We start from the raw sequence: 22,812 nt of genomic DNA on the forward strand, positions 1-22,812 counted from the left end.
TACCTGGCACCGTTCGCACTTGTCAGTATCGGGGAAGAAAACTGACAGAGGCCACTCACAGAAGCCGAAGGTGTCTCACCCTCTGGGTGCATCAGCAGTGCGTCCCGGGAAGGAGCACTCTGTACCCAAGGGTCAAGAGTCAGCACTGTTGATTTTGGTTCCCTGACGGGGGAATGTTGAGTCTGGTGCCCAGTAACTCCCTCAGACAGGCAGTGCCAGGTAAAGGAATTGAAGTTACCCTCCTCCCCGGACACTTTCAAAGCTGACAAGGAGTTGTGAACTGATGGCACCGCAACTCCTGGTGGTCAGGGACCAGCCCCCTTTACCTCCACGCCTGGCACCATCTACAGGGAAACCAGCTATGATGCGGCATTCTCATCCTGTACAGTGCCGTTGTCCTTGGCGCCGCTCCCGCTCGCCATCTCCCAGGCACTGGCAGCCATCTCGGGACCCCTTACACTTCTCCCTGGTGCCGCCCAGGCAATCTAGATCTCTGGCACTGTTAGAGAGGCAGTGATCTCCAGCACCCAGCTCTCAGCATCGATCCCTGATGCGGGGACGTTGGCACTGATCCCCTGTGCAATACTGGTTGGTGCTGCCATGCTCATCCAGGTCCAGATCGGGGTCGTTGGACTCAGATGCGGAATCATTCCACTCCTGCCACAGTGGGCGCTGTTCCCACAGACGTAGGAGCAAGACACCTGTGGCTTGGCCTCCGCACTGGCAGCCTCAGCTGCAATGGCCCTTTTGGACCCCCGGGCTTATTGCCAGGTCCAGGATTTGTTCTCCAGGGACTCTCATTCGGTTGTCTCTGAAACCAGAGCATCCCAACCACCTAGGGATCGCCCAGCCCCTAAGGGATCAGAGACTGCTACTTTCTGTGAGCAGGTGGCCCAGGTCATCACAGAGGTTGCCACGGTGACCATATCGATTGCGGACCAGGCTACGGTTGCAATGTGGGTCAGCCCACAGGGCCCAGATATCAAACAGGAGGAGGCCAGAGAGTTTGAGGGACAAGAGGACCCCGTGCCACTCCTAGCCTCATCATCCTCATCCCCGATGAGGCAGTGGCAGGGGCCTTGGCTTCTGGACCTCCACCGATAGATCATAGGGCATACCAGGACCTCCTGTGCAGGATCGCCTGCAACATGGGGTTGCAGGCAGGGGAGGTTATCAAACCCTATGGTTGATATCCTAACACCAGAGGGCCTGCCCAGGGTTGCTCTGCCCAATTAAAGCTCTACAGACAATGTAAAAATGCTCTGGCAGACCCTGGCATCCATTCTCCCCCTCCCCGCCCAACTGCAAGGGGCGTCGAATGCAAGTACTTTGTCCTGTCCAAGGGATAGGAGTACTTGTTTCCTCAGCAGCAGCCGTGTTCCCTGGTGGTCACTACTGTTGAGAGAGAGAGAGAGAGACGGGCAACAGGGGCCGACTCCAAAATCAAAGGAGCCAAAAAGGTTAGACCTATTTGGTAGGAAGGTCTATTTTACTGGGGGCCTACAGCTGAGGATAGCTAGTCAACAAGCTATCCTTAGCAGATATAATTTCAACTCGTGGGCCTCGGTGTTTAAGTTTAAGGAGCTTATACCATCAGACTCCAGAGCCGAATTTAAGGCTATCATTGAAGAAGGAAATCAGTGGCAAGGACCTCCCTTCAAGCTTTTCTTGATGCGGTGGACTCTGCCACTCACACAGTTTCGTCTGGTCGAGCCATGAGAAGGGGTGCATGGGTGCATAGCTGCAGGCGTCTGGTCTACCTCCAGAAGTGCAGCAAACCCCGCTGGACCTTCCGGGGCACAGAGTTATTCTCAGACCAGACTGATTTTAAGTGCACAGCTTAAAGGATTCTGGCAATGATGAAGTTGCTGGGGATGCATACCCCAGCAAAACATTTCAAGCTCCAACAATGGTTCTACCCTCCTCATCCCAGACAAGACTTTTACAGGTGGCTAGAAATTTTAGGTGCAAACCAATCCACTCCCAGTCAGGGCAAGGCCAGGGCCCAACCAAGCCATTGTCTGGCTCAAAGCAGGCCTTTTGAAAGTGCACCTGAGGATGGCATACCCACCATGGCACCAGATCTTCCCCCTTACTTTTTGAATTGCCTATCCCACTTCTACTGTGCATGGTCCCAAATGACATCGGACCAATGGGTTCTTCACATGGTAGAGGTGGGATATTCTCTTCAGTTCTGCTGCTTCCTTCCTTCCCTCCCTCCCTCCCTCACTCCCTCCTCAGGGACCCTTCTTACGAGCAACTTCTTATCCAGGAGGTGTAATCGCTCCTAGATGTAGGGGCAGTGGAGGAGGTTCCTCAGGAGCAAAGCAGTAAGGGATTCTACTCTTACTTCCTCATCCCCAAGGCAAAGTGGGGGTCTCAGACCCATTTTACATCTGCGTGGTTCATGGTAAAGCTGAAATTCCACATGGTCTCCCTGAGCACAATTATCCCTTCCCTTGATCCGGGAGACTGGTACGCCACCCTCGACATGAAAGACACGTACTTGCACGTAGCCATTCAACCTCAGCACAGACAGTTTCTGTGGTTTGTGGTCAGCCATAAACGTTACCAGTTCACGGTCCTCCCATGCGGCCTATCGACTATGCCCTGGGTATTCACCAAGTGCATGTCGGTGGTAGCAGCCTTCTTCCACAGGAGGCAGGTACAGGCATATCCCTACCTAGAAGACTGGCTGCTGTGGGGCCGTTCCAGAGAGCAGGTGGAGTCTCATGTCCAACTAGTCAATCCATGTTTTAGAAACTAGGTCTCCTCCTCAGCCTGAACAAGTCAACCCTATCACTGATCCAGAGAATAGAATTAATCAGGGCAGTGCTGGACTTGGTACAAGAGAAAGTGTACCTACCAGACACATGATTTCAAGCCATGGCAGGCATCATTCAGAGCCTCATGCAGTACCTGACCACTATGGCGCGGGGTTGCCTGGCTCTCCTTGGCCACATGGCAGCCTGCACTTACGTATCAGGCATGCCAGACTCAGGCCACCCCGAGTGTGGCTCACTTCTGTATGTCGCCCGTGGCAACAGGCTGGACTCAGTACTTATGTTGCTACAAGTACTCCAGTCCCTCCAGTGGTGGCTCGACCTCCGTACAGCGTGCGAGGGAGTTCCTTTCAACAACCCACCTAGACCCTAATGACACGTCATCGTTGGGTTGGGGGGCACACCTGGGGGGCCGCCAGATGCAGGAGCTGTGGTTGCAAGATGAGCTCTCTCTTCACATCAATATCAGGGAGCTCCGAGCAGCACGATTGGTGTGCCAAGCGTTCCAGTCCATACTACAAGGCCATTGTGTGGCAGTGATGACAGACAACACCACTGCCGTGTTTTACGTCAACAAGCAGGGGGGGAGCGTGTTCCTCCCCCCTATGTGAAGAAGGCCTTCAACTTTGGGAGTTCTGCATACCCCACTCCATGCACCTGGAGGTGTCCTATTTCCCAGGAGTGCAGAATGAACGAGCGGACCACCTCAGCAGATCGTTCACAATCATGAGTGGTCTGTCTGACCCGATATCAAACACTCCATCTTCCAAAGGTGGGGATTTTCCCCAAGTCAACCTGTTTGCCACCAGGAACAACAGGAAATGCCCGATGTTCTGCTCCTTTCAGAACCACAGCCCAGGCTCCCTCTTGGGTGCATTCCTACTACCCTGGGGAGACAATCTCATGCACAGGGTACTACTCAAGATCTGCAGAGACAAGGCAAAGGTAATCCTCCTTGCTCCAGTGTGGCCCCATCAGCATTGGTACATCATACTTTTGGAGCCATCAGTGGACGACCCAATAGCTCTACCACTCTGCTTTGACCTAATCACACAGGGCCATGGTTGCCTTCACCACCCAGACCTTCAGACCCTCCATCTCATGGCCTGGAAGCTTCATGGTTAAATCCGACAGAACTCCTGTGCTCAAGTCCTGTCAGGAATGTCCTCCTTGATAGTAGGAAACCATCCATCAGGGCCACTTATTTAGCCAAGTGGAAAGGGCTCACATGCTGGTGTGAGGAGCATCCTATAGCTCCCTTACAGGCATCAGTTCTGCTCATCTTAGAGTATCTCCTACACCTGAAACAATAAGGCCTTTCACTGTTGTCTATTAAAGTACACATCTCGGCCTTCCACCTGGGAGCGTCTGGCTGTTTCGTATTCGCCAATCCCATGGTAGAGTGTTGCTTGAAGGGGCTGGAAAGGTTATACCCACATGTTTGTCAGCCAGTACCCGTGTGGGACCTTTAACCTGGTATTATCCGGGCTCTTGTCGTCTCCCCCCAGCCCTCCCCAAGCGATTGGCAACTTGCTTTTTGCTCTATTTGTCCTGGAAGGTGGCCTTCCTGGTCGCTATCACATCAGCTAGGAGGGTGTCTGAGTTGAAAGCACTAACTTCTGATCCACTTTACACAGTCTTCAAGGTGCAACTCAAGCCTCACCCAGCTTTTCTTCCCAAGGTGGTATCTCGTTTTCGTACCACAGAAGATATCTTCCTGCTTGTTTTTTATCCCAAGCTTCATATCAGTGCCCGGGAACAACTGCTTCATTCACTGGATGTTCAGAGGGTGTTGGCATTCTACATTGAGCGCACTAAGCTGTTCAGAAAATCGAGCCAACTGTTCATAGAAGTTGGAGATCGGATGAAAGACTCCTGATCTCTTCAAAGTGTATTTTGTCTTGGATCGCAGACTGTATCCACACATGCTATGAGCTGGCCAAGGCCCCGGCTCCACCTATTACAGCAAACTCCACAAGAGCTCAAGCTTCTTTGGTGGCATTTCTGGCCCAAGTCCTGGTACAGATTTGCAGAGCAGCTAGTTGGTCATTGGTGCCTACATTCACCTCTCAGTACGCCATCACCCATCACGCCGGAGACAGTGCAGCCTTCGGCAGAGCGGTGCTCCAATCAGTAGTTCCTTGACTCCGACCCCACCTCCAGGGTAGAGTTTGGGAGTCACCTGATTAGAATTGAAGTGAACAAGCACTCGAAGCAAAAATGGTTACTCACCTTCTTGTAACTGTTCTTTGAGATGCGTTGTTCGTGTCTATTCCAATACCAATCCTCCTTCCCCTCTGTCGGAGTAGCCAGCAAGAAGGAACTGAAGGGGGGTCGGGTCAGCAGGATCATATATTGAGCGCCATAAAGGTGCCACTCAAGGGGTCTCCATGGCCAACCCAACGGGTGGTGCTAAAGGAAAATTTGCCGACGATCGTCCATGCAACATGTGCACACCTGATTGGAATGAACATGAACAACCTGTCTTGAAGAACAACGTTTACGAGAAGGTGAGTAACTGTTTTTAGAACCTTAAATGTCAGTTCTTTAATACAGCAACTCCTCGCTTAAAGTTGTAGTTATGTTCCTGAAAAATGCAACTTTAAGCAAAATGATGTTAAGCGAATCCAATTTTTCATAAGATCTAATGTAAATAGAGGGGGTTAGGTTCCAGGGAAATTTATTTCACTGAACAAAAGACTATATTTTATATATCTGTATATTAAAAAAATAGTCTTTTGTCCAGTTTATTTCTCTCTTTCTCTCTCTCTAACATTTAATACTGTACACAGCAATGATGATTGTGAAGCTTGGTTGAGGTGGTGAAATCAGAGGGTGGGATATTTCCCAGGGAATGCCTTACTGCTAAAGATGAACTAGCACTCGGTTGTTGTTAACATAGCCTCACACTCTGCAAGGCCGCACAAATCGAGGGAGGGGAGACAGCATGGCAAACAGACACCCTGTGTGAGAGAGAGAGATGCGCATTGCCCCTTTAAGTACGCTTACCCCACTCTAAGTAGATCAGCAAGTTGAGACATCAGCTGCAGCCAGCAAGCTCCCTCTGTTCTGAGCCCTGTTGTGTCTCCCCTCCCCCTCCCCCCACCGCTCTATGGAGATGAGGTAAGCAGGGGGCAGGAGCAGGGGAACACCCCCCAGCAAGCAGGAGACTCCCGGGAATGGCTTCAAGGCAGAGGGCAGGAGTAGCATATGGCAGTGAAGGGAGGGACAGCTAAACTGCTGGCAATTGATGGACAGCTGCTGCATGGGGAACTTAGGGGAGCAGGGAGCTGATGCGGGGGAGCGGGGGGCTGCTGGTCCACCCTGGTTCCAAGCCCCCACCAGCTAGCTTCAATGGGCTGCTCTTTCTGCAAGCAGTGGATAAAACAGGCGGCTGCCAAACAATGTTATAAGGGAGTATTGTGCAACTTTAAACGAGCATGTTCTCTAATTGATCAGCAATGTAACAAGGAAACAATGTTAACTGGGACAATTTTAAGTGAGGAGTTTTTTTAATCTAGATTAGATTTTAAAAAATTAGTTTTAGTAATATTTTTCAGCTATCATTTTATCAGTTTCTCACATTTTGAAAAAAGAAAAGGAGTACTTGTGGCACCTTAGAGACTAACCAATTTATTTGAGCATGAGCTTTCGTGAGCTACAGCTCACTTCATCGGATGCATACCGTGGAAACTGCAGCAGACTTTATATACACACAGAGATCATGAAACAATACCTCCTCCCACCCCACTGACCTGCTGGTAATAGCTTATCTAAAGTGATCATGAAGTTGGGCCATTTCCAGCACAAATCCAGGTTTTCTCACCCTCCACCCCCCCACACACAAACTCACTCTCCTGCTGGTAATAGCCCATCCAAAGTGACAACTCTCTACACAATGTGCATAATAATCAAGGTGGGCCATTTCCTGCACGGCTGTTACTCTGAAACCTGTCACATTTTGAAATAAATGTAATCTAACTAGATGCCCACATTGATTAATTTTTACAGGTTTAAGAGTAAATAAAACCCCCAAAGCTAGTGTTTATATATAAATTCTTAGCTATTTATTTGTTGAACAATTTTACTTTTCACCTCTAATAGGCTCACGAGTATTAATCTTTAGTCAGATGACAAGAGTACTAGACATTTTGGAAGATTACTGCATGTGGCGAAATTATGAGTATTGTAGATTGGATGGACAGACACCTCATGATGAGAGACAAGTGAGTTAATTAAAATAAAAATTAAATAAAATTGCGTACTCAAAATATACAGTTACATTGACTACTTTCTTATTTCTACAGGATTCTATTAATGCATATAATGAACCTGACAGCTCCAAGTTTGTGTTTATGTTGAGCACGCGTGCCGGTGGTCTTGGAATCAATCTGGCTACCGCTGATGTCGTAATTCTTTATGATTCAGACTGGAATCCACAAGTAGATCTTCAAGCTATGGTAAGAATTCCAAGTCAGAAATATCATTATATATCAAACTTGCTTTTCTTACAGAACTGCCATACAAATGTATATATTGCATTTCATAGTGCCCTGGGTTTGGTTCTATATATACTTTGGTCCATTTTAATTCAATAGTGCAGTCTTTTTAAAATTAAGACTGATGTCAGCTACTCTTGGAGCACAGAAATTAAAAAGGGCACAGCACTTAGGTCAAATTTGGCCTAAAACTTAAAAAAGCCTTAATCTGTCATTTTAAGACATTGGAGTAATCATCACTATTATCTCTTGAGTTGAATCAGCTTTTCTGTTACTAACTTGCATTATAGGGGCACACATGCTTAATCTTTATATCCAAAAATGTTGCTTCTCAGTCTTTGATCTTATGGAGATAACAATGTATTGACTTACACGTTACAGAACAAGAAAGTCAATATTTTTAAAACTTTCATATTAAAGGTATAAATTATAAAATATGTATGTACAAACCAGATATCTGTGTGCACATTGGCATGTTGAAAATCTGAGGATTTCAGCCAGGCTGCAGATATTTTCAGATATGCTTAATAAAGGTTGTTCAAAAGAATGACACAACAAAGGCGTAACAGGAACCAATGGATGGAAGTTAAAGCTGAACCAATGGATGGAAGTTAAAGCCAAACAAATTCCAGTTGAAAATGATAGTTTAACAGTGATGGTTCAAAGTAAGACTTGAAAGCAAAGCCTCTCTGGAAGATACTTTAGTCCAACACAAGTTATTAAACTCAATATAGGGATAAGTGGGTGAAATTTTCTGAGCTGTTTATATACAGGAGGTCAGACGAGATGATCTAATCTCCTTTGGCCTTAATATTTGTGAAATATCTGTTTAAAATATGTACCATGTCTTTTAGGCAGGAATCTTAAGCAAAGTGCACTGTTCGCTGTGCAAGAGACCTCATTAAATAAGCTTTATAGTGCCAATAACAACTTTTTTGAGCGGCCATGTCAACTGGATTTATGAAAGGATTTTAACTTGGAACATAGGGGTTTTTTTGTTTTGTTTTGTTTTTTCCCCCACAAACAAGTATGGTGATAGCTACTCTCTTAAAACCTGATTTAAATTCAAGCAATAATTGTATGTATTTGTATTTCAATACAAACACTTTACCGTGCTATGTTAAATGACATGAGGATTTCACAATTTTCTGCATAGGACCGAGCACACAGAATTGGCCAGACAAAAACCGTTAGAGTGTTCAGATTTATCACAGACAACACTGTGGAGGAAAGAATAGTGGAAAGAGCAGAAATGAAACTTCGTTTGGATTCCATAGTCATTCAACAAGGCAAGTGTATTGACAGCTTTTCTACCTTTGTACTTTGCTATTTCTCTCCTTTGCCACTCCCCTTTTTTTCACATGTAAATTCTGGGTAAAATTTTGGCCCCATTGAAGTCAGTTGGAGTTTGGCCATTGAAGTCAGCAGGGCCATGATTTCATATCCTGTTCTTAGGATGGAAGGGGATGATAAATTTAAATTTGTTTTTTTTCTTGTGTGGCAATCTTTCAGCATAACACTTGTTACTGCATTATGGAATGACTAGGGCATCCCAGATGGCTAAGAATGCGTATACTTAAATAAAAATATAAAAAGTGAAAATGCTTTAAAGAGGGAAGTGTAATAATAAAGTTTCATTTCTGTGTCTAGTTTTAGGGTAATGGAATAAAAGAGTAAGGCTGATGTAACTCTGTACATTAGCCTAACTCAGGGGTTTTAAAACTTGCACCGCAACCCCCTTCTGACAAAAAAAAAATTACTTCATGACTCCGGGGGGGGGGGAGGGCAGGACCAAAGCCTGCCCAAGCCCCAGTGCCCTGGAGGTGCAAAGCCCGAGCCTCACCATTCTCGGCAAGGGGGCCAAAGCTGAAGTTCAAGGGCTAACTTTTTGACTAGTCTAACTTGAAATCAGTTATTTTTAAAAAGTACCATAGCTCTTGCTGTCATGTGCACGGGGAGATGTGGACTTGAAATTGTGAAGATGCTGGCCAGGAATGAAAAGCTACATGGAAGACTTAAAATCCTGAGTCTGTTTTTTGATGGACCCCATTAATTTGTATTACTAAGCAAGAACCAGTCCTTGCTTAACTATCTAGATTTCTGTCAATTTAAAAAAAATTTTTTTTAAATGTTGAAAATAGTTCTTGTGACTGATTTATGTATGGCCTGTGACAAACATAATAAACAAGGAGGGAAAGGAAGTGTTCTTTCTGTTCCTGACACATCCAAGTGATTGGCCTAAAATCACTAAGGTCTGCAATAAGGTATTGTCCTCCAATATTTTTGTCTTCAGGAAGACTGGTGGATCAAAATCTGAATAAAATAGGAAAAGATGAAATGCTGCAGATGATTCGACATGGAGCTACGCATGTGTTTGCCTCAAAGGAGAGTGAGATTACTGATGATGATATTGATGGTATTTTGGAAAGAGGTGCAAAGAAGGTGAGGTACAAATTAAAGAAACCTGAGATGTGTTTCTACTATGGATAATTTGAATAACATTACAAATGCAATTAAAATTTTTCAGACTAAAATTTACATAGTAGATCAGGAGTGTGTTTTTTGGCGTTAAGATCCGTACTAGCAAGTCATTTTTTGGAGTGTCTCTCATGAATGAGGAGGAGCTTTTTTGAAAAGTGTTTCTCATTGATAACTTCTTTTCCAGACTGCAGAAATGAATGAGAAACTCTCAAAGATGGGCGAAAGTTCACTTAGAAATTTTACAATGGATACGGAGTCCAGTGTATACAACTTTGAGGGGGAAGATTATAGAGAGAAACAAAAGGTAATATCTGAATTTGTTTTGGAAGAATTCACTGGTAGTATTTGTATATGTTTACTGCATGTTGCTGGTTTGGTGAACATGTGATGCGTAATATGAAGGTTTCCTTGCTCGTTAACTTTGTGGAAGGCCATTATTGTTTCACGTACTTTAGTTCTAGTTTTGTGTAAAATTTATACTTTGTATAAAATACCTTAGAACTTGAAGTCACTTTAATTTATTTCTTTAATATTATAGATGGCATTCACAGAGTGGATTGAGCCACCTAAACGAGAAAGAAAAGCCAACTATGCTGTCGATGCTTACTTCAGGGAAGCTCTTCGTGTCAGTGAACCAAAAGCACCGAAAGTGAGTTGACGTACTTTAAACCAGAAAATGATTGAAATGTACAGAAGACATACTTATCTTACTTGCTTCCAACTATAAATCAATTTGTACCCTTTTTTATAAATTTCCATCAGTGGAAAATTTTTGTAAAATAAATGAATGGTGTATATAAAGGCATTTTAAAGATGCAAACTGGTGTTCAAAGGAATCTCAACATAGGACTCATGGAGGGAGAGGAAGATTAAAAGAATGAGATCTTTCAGTCAGGTGGTGGAAGATAAGGACAAGAGAGGGTAAGAAGTCTAGAATTAGATTCTAAATACCTAAGTAGATTTACCTTAAATAAACTTTTTCTCAAGCAATTCTTTGGCCTTCCCAGTGGTCCTACTTAAAATGTTGTTATTCTCCTAGTTTCTAACTTCTTAAACAACTCAAATTACATTTGATGTGCAGTAGTGTTATCCTTCTTTCCACAATATGAACAGTAGCTTTCCTCATACAGTATTACGAAGTAGTGTTTTGTTGTGACTGTGTGATGCTCCCAACTGTGCACAAGAGCATGAGTACCAACCTGTTAAAAACCATGGCACAAACCCCAAATTCGCTGGTAGTTAAAAATTAGATTTCACCCACCAACTTCAGAGTCTTAAGGCACTTCAACAGCCTTAAAATGGAATCACAAAGTCTGTCATCCCACACAGGTGAGCGTTTCTCTGTGATACATGGCCCCTTACATCAAAAATCACAGCAATATTTGTTACTCCTAATTCCAAAGGACCAGTCACTTACCCCAGGTTGATTATACTTTAGGTCTCTCATCAAATACAACACTTGTAGCCAATCCTATAGTAAACCATATGAAGACTTATTAAATATGAAAAGGAAATTAGAGAGTTATTTACAAGGTTAAAGCAAAGAAACATAGACACAAAAGTGAGTTACAGTCTTACCTTTCAAAAGATAATAGAGGCTTCTATAATAAGCAAGCACTGTTCTTTAGGGTTAGCCTAGGTTAAGCAGCTGGGGATCTCTTGCTTATGCCTAGAAACACCTCGCTCCCACAGAGTCTGAGCAGCACGGAGATCCTTAGTACCTTATGGCTTTTATCCCCTCCAGGCATGCTCTGAGCTGCAAACTCAGCTGATGGGAGGAGTCCATTTTCATGACTCATCTTTACGGGGGATGGGAGCAGAACAACAATAAGAGTCTTTCGTCTTTTTGTTGATGGTTTCTCATAAGAACATAAGAACGGCCATATTGGGTCAAACCAATGGTCCATCTAGCCCAGTATCCTGTCTTCTGACAGTGGCTAGGTGCTTCAGAGGGAATGAACAGAACAGGCAGTCATCAAGTGATTGGTCCCCTGTTGTCCACTCGCAGATCCTGGCAGTCAGAGGCTAGGGACACCCAGAGCATGGGGCTGTCTCCCTGACTATCTTGGCTAACAGCTATTGATGGACATATCCTCCATGAACTTACCTAATTCTTTTTTGAACCCCATTAGAGTTTTGACCTTCACTACATTCCCTGCAACAAGTACTACAGGGTGACTGCATTGTGTGAAGAAGACTTTCTTGTGTTTGTTTTAAACCTGCTGCTTATTAACACACAAACCAGTGGTCACCCAATGAAATTATGCAAAGGAGTAAATAACACTTTCTTATCCACTTTCTCCACACCATTCATGATTTAAATCCAGATGTAGGGAGTTTCCAGGTGTAAGATCCAACTGTAGCCTGTCTGGTGGTATTGCGTCTCCTTTTTCGGGAGGGGCATCACAATTTTTGTAGAAGAGCAACTCTTCACACTAATGTCCCTTTCCTGCATGGTGATTCATAGTGTCAGAGGCTCACAATACAACTGCTCAAATATTACATTACAATACGGAGCATGGATATTACAAGTAAAAGATTAATGCATGCAGTAAGTCAGACATTCAATAGAGTTGAAATACTAAACACTTTCTTATAATTCTAATACCTATTTTATCAATATTAACCCACAAGTGAGCCAGATAGATTCCAGCTATGTATCTTCATGTCCAGACATGAAGACTTTGGCATCAGCTGGCTCCTGGTCTGCCAGTGTCCGTCTCCATTGTGAAACAAGAACAAAGGTTATTAACCTCTTAACAAAGGTTCTTGTGTATATTCTTATGCAACCAAAGCTCTAGCTCGGGGTGGGCAAACTTTTTGGGCTGAGGGCCACATCTGGGTGAGGAAATTGTATGCAGGGCAGGGGTGTGGGGTGTGGGAGGGGAAGAAGTGTGCAGGAGTGGGCTCAGGGCAAGGGATTGGGACAGAGGAGGGTGTGGGGTGTTATGAGGGGGCTCAGGGAAGGGGGTTGGGGTGCAGAGTGCAGGAGGGGGCTTAAGGCAGGGAGTTGGGGGACAGGGTGTAGGAGGGGTCTGGGGTGCAGGCTCCGGCCCAGCGCTGCTTACCTAAAGCAGCTCTGGGGTGGCAACGGCGTGCACTGGGGCCAGGGTTAGGCTCCCTGCTTGCCTGCCCTGGCCCGACACCACGTCGCGCCGCGGCCCCTGGATGAGTGGGGGGCACAGAGCTCCGTGCATTGCCCTTGCTGTGCCTCCAGGTACCTCCCCTGAAGCTCCTATTGGCCGCAGTTCCCCATCCCTAACCAGTGAGAGCTGCGGGGGTGGTGGTGCCTGGAGGCAAGAACAACGCACGGAGCCCTCTGCTGTCCCCCACCTGAGCTGCAGGGATGTGGTGCCAGCCACTTCTGAGAACGGCGAGGGGCCTGTGGCACCACAGGGGGCAATCCTGCGGGCTGGATCCAAAGCCCTGGATCTGGCCCGCAGGCCGTAGTTTGCCCAACCCTGCTCTACCTTCTGATGGACTACAATTTTACTTTTTTTTTTTTTAAATTACATGGTTTCTGAATAAATTTAACTATAAGCAAAACATACTAAACTTGAAAGTGAATTAAATGTAAAGTATATCTTTGATTTTTATTTATTTTTTTAAGGCTCCACGACCTCCGAAACAACCTAATGTTCAAGATTTCCAGTTCTTTCCTCCACGTTTGTTTGAACTACTAGAAAAAGAGATTCTGTATTACAGAAAAACTATTGGGTACAAGGTATTAAAACTGCTCTTACACAGTATTTGTGTATGTGCTCTTCTGTCTTGAGAAACTTTAATTACTGCAATTAAAAATATTTTAATGATAACACTTTGTGTGCTGTTTTGTCACTCATAATTCAGATGGAATACTGTTGTTCTGCATTCTGAAAAAATAATCAGCTCTTATCTGGAGAGTTCTGGTTAAATTCTGTGAAACTGAAATGTAAAAGCTGATGAAATTTCTCTCTCAGGTACCTCGTAATCCAGACTTGCCAAATGCAGCCCAAGCACAAAAAGAAGAACAGCTTAAAATTGATGAAGCTGATCCCCTTAATGATGAAGAGTTAGAAGAGAAGGAGAAACTACTAACACAGGTATGGTCATTCTCTTAAAATAACCTCCAGTTGTACCTAACTTCATTTGCTTTATCTTACAGATAGATATAGGAAAAGCCTTTTGACTCTGTGGAATAGACCACTGGTTCTCAAACTGCAATTGTGAATCTGGTTCTAGCATCTTTCTCCAACAGATATTCTGATACAAACCAGAATGAGACTTGGAAAATAGCTCCTAGGTGTCGCAGGCCGCTCGTTGAGCTCCCCCTGCTGGACACTCGCCATGCTACTGTATTTGGATCTAAACACTGGATCCTGTGGGTATCTAAGCCCACTGAGTCTGAACAGCATCAGGGCTCTGCCTCTTGCTTCTGGCTCTCTCTAGTATCCCTTCTCAGACCCTGCAGTCCAGCTGCCTTAGGCCACAATGCTGACCCCTATTCCCAGTCTCCCAAGTAGCATAAGCACATCTTTTCCCAGAGTACTTCCAAGAACTTGAAGGTTTGCAAAGCCTTAAATGTGCGCCCCACCCCCAACTCATTCCCTTGCATAGAGGAAGCATAGAGACTTACAAACTCATGCAATAACCTTCCCTCCATTGTCCTCACCACTCTTAAGAGTTTGTTTTAGGCCAGTCCATTCAGAGTACCCAGATCCTTCTCTCCTACTAAGCCTTCAAGATTTCTCTCACCTGTTCAGGTCCAATAGTAAAATGGTTCGTCTAGCTCAGAGAACATGTGCCTTTTATCAGCAACTGTGAGCACCTCTTCCTTTGTTCTGTTCTGCTGGGGAATTTCTATTGCCCCAACTCCCTCCCTGCAGACAAACTGGAATAACAAATTTCCTTCACTTGGTCAATCTCTTTAGCATGTCCATTGGATTGCCACGGTAAAGTCATTCCATGTTAACAACTTATTTGATTATCCTGTAGCTGCTTTGTGACATGACACGGTTTTTGTCAGCAAACTGCTGATTTTAATACACACTGAGAGTTAGTTATATACACAGAATTAATAAAATCAGTCAGAATTCATAAGTTTTACATAGATTCCCCAAAGTATCATGAGGCAACAGGCAAAGAGGGGAAATTTGGTATTAATTAACGTAAAGTCCTACTCGTGAGAAGGAAATAAACTAGATACAGAACAGAGGATAAATAACTAAGCCGATATATTCATTAAAGCAAGTTTAATTCAGCTTCTCAATAATGTACTGATAATTTTTCAAATAACAAATCAAGTGAGCTGTCTCTAATGTCTGGGTGAATATTATTATTTTAAAAAACAACAATGGTAAATAAAATTTGAGGTGGAAAAAAATGCTTTAAACTCAAAACTGGACCAATTTGGTACTCACCAGGTTATAATCTGGTAGCCGTTGGGGAATATCAGGGTATTTTTTTTTATAAGCCAGTCTAGTTCCTAGTGGATAAGTATCCTCATCAAGGACATTTACTACTGACATTTATTGAAGCGTTCTTTGCTGTATAGGGGTGGGCAGAAGCCCACAAGTTCAAACCTAGAGCTAATCTTTCTGTTAGGGCAAAAGCATTTGTGCATGGGAGAGATGTAGAGACTATTCTTGCAAAATATACTGGGTCATGCTAGATGATTTTTAACATATATTTTGTGGTTCAGCTATCTATGACCGATGGAGCTGTTAAGAGGATTAGCTTCTGAGGGAGCTTATTCCCTTCAAAGAATATCCATGGATGCCTTTATAAGGAGAAACCTTTGAAGGTGGAGGAAGAGGGTGTTTGATTAGGACCTTGAAATGGAAAAAGAAAAGTGGACTTGGGACTGGAGAGACAAGTGGGGATAATGTTTATAATTCTGGGATCCTCCTGTGCAACAGTATTGGGGGGAGAGGGGGATGAGTAACCTCTCTCCCCCTCTGTTCTAGTGGAGAAAATGTTTTCACATTAGCATGAAACAAACTGTACAAGAACAGATTTTAATGCTACTGGTGTTCTGTTGTTGTGCTTAGGCAGTGATACTCAACCAGTACATTTACTCCTGGGGTACACAGAGGTCCTCCGGGGGTACATCAACTCATCTAGATATTTACCTAGTTTTACAACAGGCTACATCAAAAGCACTAGCTAAGTCAGTACAAACTAAAATTTCATACAATTACTTGTTGTTCTGCTCTATATACTATACACTGAAATGTAACTAGAATATATATTCCAATTGATTTATAATTATATGGTAAATAAAAGAAAGTAAGCAGTTTTTCAGTAGTAGTGTGCTGTGATACTTGCACCTAGAGTCTTGTATGTGTGTCTTTAGTATTTAAATTGAAATTAATGTCATGAGTTTTTTTGTTTTTTTTTTTAAATGAAGAAAACCCAACACAGTTAACTAAAAGATGTCTGTATTGCTTCTTATTGCTTTCAAGGGATTTACCAACTGGAATAAAAGAGATTTTAACCAGTTCATCAAAGCTAATGAAAAATGGGGCCGTGATGATATTGAAAATATAGCTCGTGAAGTTGAAGGAAAAACCCCAGAGGAAGTCATTGAGTATTCAGGTAGTTTTCTCCTTGAATGACGTGAACGTATAACTAACTTGTAGTGGATGGTTCCTGATGTATTTTGGCACTTTTCCAGTTTGAAATGCCTGTAAACATACACATTTTTTTTTTGCTTTTGAGAAGTTTAGATAATGGCTCTTTAAGACATGGTGAAATAATTGATGTTGGAAAAGGACATGGGTTATTTAGTCACGTATAGCCACTTAGTAGTTTAAAGCTGCACTGAGATTGAAATTAAGGAGAGTTGGATACCTAAGAGTTGGATCTCAGGAGGTACTTGTCTGCATCTTTCGCTTAAATACTTTTGTAAGTCTGGCCCCCGGTCTCCAACACTTTTAGACATCAGCCCTCCAGCCTTCTTGCCCCAATCCTAGTCTACCTCATATTAGTAGCAATGGGGTGTTGAGTTGCAACTCCTCTGCAGAGGCAGCTGTGTCCTGTGGGTAGGGGGGAGAATCCTGGTCTGATGTACCTGAGGGAGTGTGTAGCAATAGGACTTTTCTGCAGAGATTGCCCATAAGCTTTTATAGCCATAACTGGCAAGCAGTGCTGAGCAGGGGAGCATCTGCTGACTCCCTGGCCCTTCTGCTTAGTCCAGTTACTTGCTCAGAGTAGGTAAACTGCTCCCTGGTTCCAAGTCCCACCCCTCACTTTCCTGTTACAGACAAAATAATTTTTCTCTTTTCCTTTGTTATTGTGAATGTTCACTCTAATGAATGGTGTGGGGGGAAGTGAAGAGGAGAAATGCTTTTTCTCTTTTAGTTTGGAATGAGGTTGGGAGGAATAATGCCGGAGACTACCTGTTCAGATTGGTCCAATCAGGACAGCTCCTCATTTTGCTCTGATGAACCACAGGAGGCTTGTCGGAAGATGATGCACTCCTACAGTGGAGTGGATAGGCCTGCCCCTGTGGCACCTTCAGCTGCAATTCTCTTCTCTTCTCCCTCTGACCAACCCCCTCTTTAGTAATACTGGCTTTGGACATGGTGGGAGGTAGACTTGCAGATGAAGAGACAACTCAGGCACAGAGCTGTCCACCCCACTTCGGGGAGATCGTCATCTTCTGGCAGACATCAGGTTTGCCAGAGAGGAGTCCCAGTTTGACAAATCCAACAAGGTGTGCCAGAATGGAACTCTTGCTGTATTTGGGTTATGACTTAACGAAACTGGAGGGACGGGCGTGTGTCTTGTGTGCAGAAAGCCCTCCATGTTCTATCACTTCCCCACTCTCAACTATGTATATAAGGCTTCTGCATGGTATGCAAGTGGGGGAAGGCATGGAAGTGCTGATGTTCCTGTTCATGACTGGATAGGGAGGCCAGTCTAATACAGCCTAGATTACCCTTTAGTTTGTCCCACCTGTTGTGTTTCCCTGGTTTTTGGGAAGAAGTGGGCCAGCAGTGGAGCTCCAAAGCAACAAATTGCATGTGGATCACCAGACTAACTCTGCTTGGGTGAACCAGAGGTTTATTCTGACCTGCTTCTCACTTCCCATCTAACAAGGTTTTTAAACATTGATATACGTGTTTGAAAGCTTTAGTTGGTATGGGAGGCGAGCATATCAAGGAGTGGGGCTGCGTTTGGGAGCAAGTGTGGTGACGCAACTGTATAGAGAGCTCTCAAAGAAGGGGCCCTGAGGGTTGGGAGAGTGAGGAGCGGCCCGGACCAGAAGGAGAAGGGACTATTTTGTAATCTTGACCAACTAACATTGCAGCCCCATTCTTATAAAATGGGACTATTGGCCTGTGTTTGTAAAGCATTTTAAAGCTTCTTTAAGAAGTAATGAACCAGGTGCTAAATATTTTATTTTTAGTATGTCATTAGTGTATCAGTCGCCATCATAATCCATATCCGATAGATAACTGGGTTCCCAGTTAGATCTACAGTTAATGGCCGCCTCCATTTTTCTATCCCTGCCTCTCAAAATAGTATTTTATGTGGCTTAGGACAGTGGTTCTTAACCTCGGGTACGTATACCCCTGGGGGTACTCAAAGGTCTTCCGGGGATACTCAACTCATTTAGATCAATGTTTCTCAACCTACGGTCCACGGGTGGTCACAGGAAGGGATTATTGGGGCGTTGCAAGTGCAGTGCCGGCATTAGGGGGTGGGTTTCAGCCCTGGGTGGCAGGGCTTGGGCTTCAGACAAGGCTCACAAGTGACAAACAGGCTCAAGTATCACATGGAAATGTAAGTATAATATTTATATTCCAGTTGTTTGTTTTTGTTTTATAATTGTATGGTACAAATGAGAAAGTAAACAATTTTTCACTAATAGTGTGCTGTGACACTGTTTTTGTATTTTTATGTCTGATTTTGTAAGCAAACAGTTTTTAAGTGAGGTGAATCTTGGAATACGGAAGACAAATCAGACTCCTAAAAGGGATACAGTAGTCTGGAAAGATTGAGAACCACTGGCTTAGGGTATGTCTACACTGCAGTTAAACATCTGTGGTTGGCTCATGTCAGCCGATTTGGGCTGTGGAACTTTTAACTGCGGTGTAGAAGTTCAGGTTCAGGCACCCTCCCCATTTGCAGGCTCCGGAAACTGGCCTCTAGCCTGTTCCCAAATATGTACACTGCAGTTAAACAGCCCCATAGTCTGTGTTGGCTGACATGGGCTAGCCTAGCCGTGGGTATTTATTTCAGTGTAGACATGCACTTAAGGAAGTGGAAAAGATGGTTTTTAAGCACAGCTTAGTTTCAGCAGCTGGAGCTTCTTTATTATGTAAAGTTTGTGCCTATATCAGCAGTAGTGCCATGGCTATCACTGTTATGCAGGAGTAGGAATTAGTTTCTGACTAAAGGAAACTGCAAGTGAATAACATTTAACAGGTTTTTACCATATAAAGGTGTTTGAGTCATATGTGTGAGAAGAGACTAGCAAGTGTTTTTTTTTGTTTGTTTTTTAACTTTTAGCTGTGTTCTGGGAAAGATGCAATGAACTCCAGGACATAGAGAAGATCATGGCTCAGATTGAAAGAGGAGAAGCTAGAATTCAGAGGCGGATTAGTATAAAAAAAGCACTTGACACAAAGGTATTTGCTGTGTTTTTTTTTCCTTCCTTTTATTGACCTGTATCTTTTGGGCTAAACGTGATCTAATTCTAGCTACAAGTCTTTATAGGGGTGAGATCTGCACTAGTCGTATGTTTGGAGCCCATGTAAAAGGGTGCGGAGATAAAGCAACACTATTCTCACTGCCAGCAACTGTCTTCCTGGTCTTTCCCACCCCTTCATAAAAAGTTATATACTTGCATATAACTTGCTACTTTACCAATAAATTGCTAATCTCTTCCTGCTTTGGCTGATATCCATAATCTGTCAAACTGGGTGTTTTTATGGCTTAATCTGTTGCTAGTTACTTTAGCTCTTTGTGGTTTCATGATATGAATTGTTCATCCTGTGATCTGTGAATGTCTAGCACAGATTTGGGAGATGTGAAAAACACAAATTTGAAAAAATCCAGCTCTTCCAAAGTATTTAGCCAAACTCACTTTATACAGAGAGGGAATTCTGACTCCATTGTCAGAATGTAATTGAACCACAGTACTTTACTTTCATCTGTGGGGGTGCAACATGGGGTAAAATGCTCTTTAAGTAAAATACACATTTCTTAAGTAACAAATTTACTTTGTGCAGAGGTATTGTCCAGACGGTTACTGATTTTGATATTAACCTGTACTGATATTCAGAGCTTTTAATTGTAACAGGGTTTAATAAAAATATCTACCGTTCAGCAACTGGGTTAATATAAATCTACTCTTGAACTGCTAGTGGGATCTGAATATCAATTTTGCAAATATGACAGTGGTGTCAGGAGTCAAAATCTTAAAGCTGGTCAGAAAAGATTACTAGTCACCAAACATGTCTGGATCAGCTACCCGTGCTGCTATTCAAACATTTAAACTGGTAAATTCATCACCTGAATTTGTCCCTTGAACAAGCTGGATTCATCTACTTGACTTATTTTTACAATTTTAATTGACTACCATTTGTGTGTCATGGACTGTTTAAATGATGTATTTTTAGTATTGGTTGCATGTGATCTGTAGCTTGATATGAAACATTTGTCTCTAATCTAAGTTGTTCCTTAATTTTGTGTACTCAAACCTTGTCTGTCTTTCCTTTAGATTGGCAGATATAAAGCACCTTTCCACCAGCTGAGAATATCATATGGTACTAACAAAGGGAAGAATTATACAGAGGAGGAGGATCGCTTTCTAATCTGTATGCTTCACAAGCTAGGATTTGATAAAGAAAATGTTTATGATGAATTAAGACAGTGTATTCGAAACTCTCCCCAGTTCAGATTTGACTGGTTCCTGAAGTCCAGAACTGCAATGGTATGTGTTGGTTTGGATCCTTTTGTTCATTGTTTTTATTCACAAGACATTCTCATCCACATAAAGTTTATATTTGTCTGTTCTGTTTTAAAACCTGTGTGTACAAACTCTACCAGGGAGAGAACATTTTCATGGCAGGGCTTTTAATGGCCTTTGAAATACGTAGGTTCCTATAGAGAAGAAATAGTGGGCAGGGGGCAAGTAGTCTGAGGTGCAGGATGAATTCACTAATCAAATGGCTGCAAAGCTCATCAGAATATGATGAGGGGTGTGTATGTATGTATATATATATATATAAAAAAAGTTTTCACTATTGAAAATTGATGAATGAAGTTTAGGCTTTTGGTTCCTGTATGCAGCATCTGTAACTTAATCCTGATTCCTTTTTAATCTTACGAATAGCTTTGACTGTAGAACTGTGTAAAACAAACCTGTTTCTGCACATTTGGAAAAACAAATATTCTTGCCTCAGTTCATATGAGACTTTAATATAGCCTTGTGTGGTACAGAATGTCTCTTTAGAATACAGGATCTTTTTTTTAATATCAAAAATGAAAATTAAAGCATAAACACTTAATACTGAAAGGGTTTGGTTTTAAACCAGCAAATAGCGGTAACTTTGGAATAAATAAATGGAGTTTTTGACTTCACTGTGGGTTTCATTCAAACCTTGTTGGGTGTTTTGAGACTGGATTAAATGTTAGTTATTCAAGACTTTGCACTGTTAAATACAGAAGTCTGTTAAAACACTGGCATAAGTAACAACTCAAATGGCACTAGGGTCTTGAATTTGTGCGGTTTATAAAATTTTATAATTTCCCCCCACCCTCCAAGTGTACAACTGATGTGAAAAACCATGTCTGAAGATAGGTACTATATAGGTGGAGTAATCAAATGGCTATCTTGTGTGTAACTTAGGAGCTACAGAGGAGATGCAATACCTTAATCACTTTGATTGAAAGAGAAAACATGGAATTGGAAGAAAAGGAGAAGGCAGAGAAGAAGAAACGTGGACCAAAGCCTTCTTCAGTGAGTTTTAATGCATCTTAAATCTCTGTTCAAATGCTTTGCTGAAGAAAATTACCTAGTTATAGGCTGCATCTCTGGTGTCTGAGAAGTACTGGGTACTTATCAAGTGTCTGGAAAATAGTGTGACTTCTCAAAAGTGGTGCCTAAAGTGCCATTCTATGGGTCCATCTACTTAACACATTTACAAACCAGCGTGCCTGGAAGCTAGGCTCCTAAAGCCATACTTTTGCACCGAAATGCTTTCAATAAGAAATGGGCAAAGAAATGCAAATGAAAATGTTCTCTAGTTTTTGGCATTATTTTTGCATTGTTTCCAAATTGGTTTAGCCACCACACTGTAGCTTATGCAAAAATATGGTGAAGATTTGATATCTGCCATGAGTAGAACCACCCTTAAATTTCATTAGATTTGAATTTAAAATGGAAGTCCTCTCTAGGGTATAAGTTCAACAGGATAATTCTGACCTTCATTATTCACCCTTCTGTAAGTGTGACAGTGTTACTCTTGTTCATGCAGCTATTCAACTTTTGCTGACCTGCCATACCAAACTGGTTCCACCTTAAAGAGCTGTAGGCCTCTTATCCCTGATAACATTCACTTATTCAGAACAACAGGTATCAGAGTAACAGCCGTGTTAGTCTGTATTCGCAAAAAGAAAAGGAGTACTTGTGGCACCTTCGAGACTAACCAATTTATCTGAGCATGAGCTTTCGTGAGCTACAGCTCACTTCATCGGATGCATACTGCAGAAGACTGCAGTTTCCACAGTATGCATCCGATCAAGTGAGCTGTAGCTCACGAAAGCTCATGCTCAGATAAATTGGTTAGTCTCTAAGGTGCCACAAGTCCTCCTTTTCTTTATTCAGAATAAGTAGTTGAAGGCAGCAGCTGATTGAGTAGGGAGATAACCATGGAATATGCTTTAGGCTCCAAAAGCATCATTAAAGTCTCTAATACTCACTGTTCAACCCAGTTAATATATCGGGTATTCACTTCTGCAAAAAATAAGCATGCATGTTATGTAAAGTCCATAGCTCTTTCTGCTAAGTAGAGGAAAGCCTAAGAGCCCTCCCCTATACTGGAAATTGACCAGGG

The 22,812-nt window shown here is 43.0% G+C and overlaps 1 protein-coding gene across 2 annotated transcripts in view; it reads left to right on the forward strand.

Moving 5' to 3' along the window:
- SMARCA5 (SNF2 related chromatin remodeling ATPase 5) overlaps positions 1-22,812 on the forward strand; it is a 43,990-nt gene that overhangs the window by 20,671 nt on the left and 507 nt on the right. For both annotated transcript variants that reach the window (XM_048847010.2, XM_075127714.1), the window contains exons 12-23: positions 6,888-7,009; positions 7,091-7,243; positions 8,439-8,575; positions 9,580-9,724; positions 9,948-10,067; positions 10,302-10,412; positions 13,374-13,487; positions 13,723-13,845; positions 16,207-16,339; positions 19,262-19,380; positions 20,475-20,687; positions 21,606-21,716. In XM_048847010.2, coding sequence (XP_048702967.1) covers positions 6,888-7,009; positions 7,091-7,243; positions 8,439-8,575; positions 9,580-9,724; positions 9,948-10,067; positions 10,302-10,412; positions 13,374-13,487; positions 13,723-13,845; positions 16,207-16,339; positions 19,262-19,380; positions 20,475-20,687; positions 21,606-21,716 — 1,601 coding nt within the window. The remainder of the gene's footprint in view (positions 1-6,887; positions 7,010-7,090; positions 7,244-8,438; positions 8,576-9,579; positions 9,725-9,947; positions 10,068-10,301; positions 10,413-13,373; positions 13,488-13,722; positions 13,846-16,206; positions 16,340-19,261; positions 19,381-20,474; positions 20,688-21,605; positions 21,717-22,812) is intronic.

The sequence above is a fragment of the Caretta caretta genome, chromosome 4 (assembly GCF_965140235.1).
Source record: "Caretta caretta isolate rCarCar2 chromosome 4, rCarCar1.hap1, whole genome shotgun sequence".
Taxonomy (NCBI): domain Eukaryota; kingdom Metazoa; phylum Chordata; order Testudines; family Cheloniidae; genus Caretta; species Caretta caretta.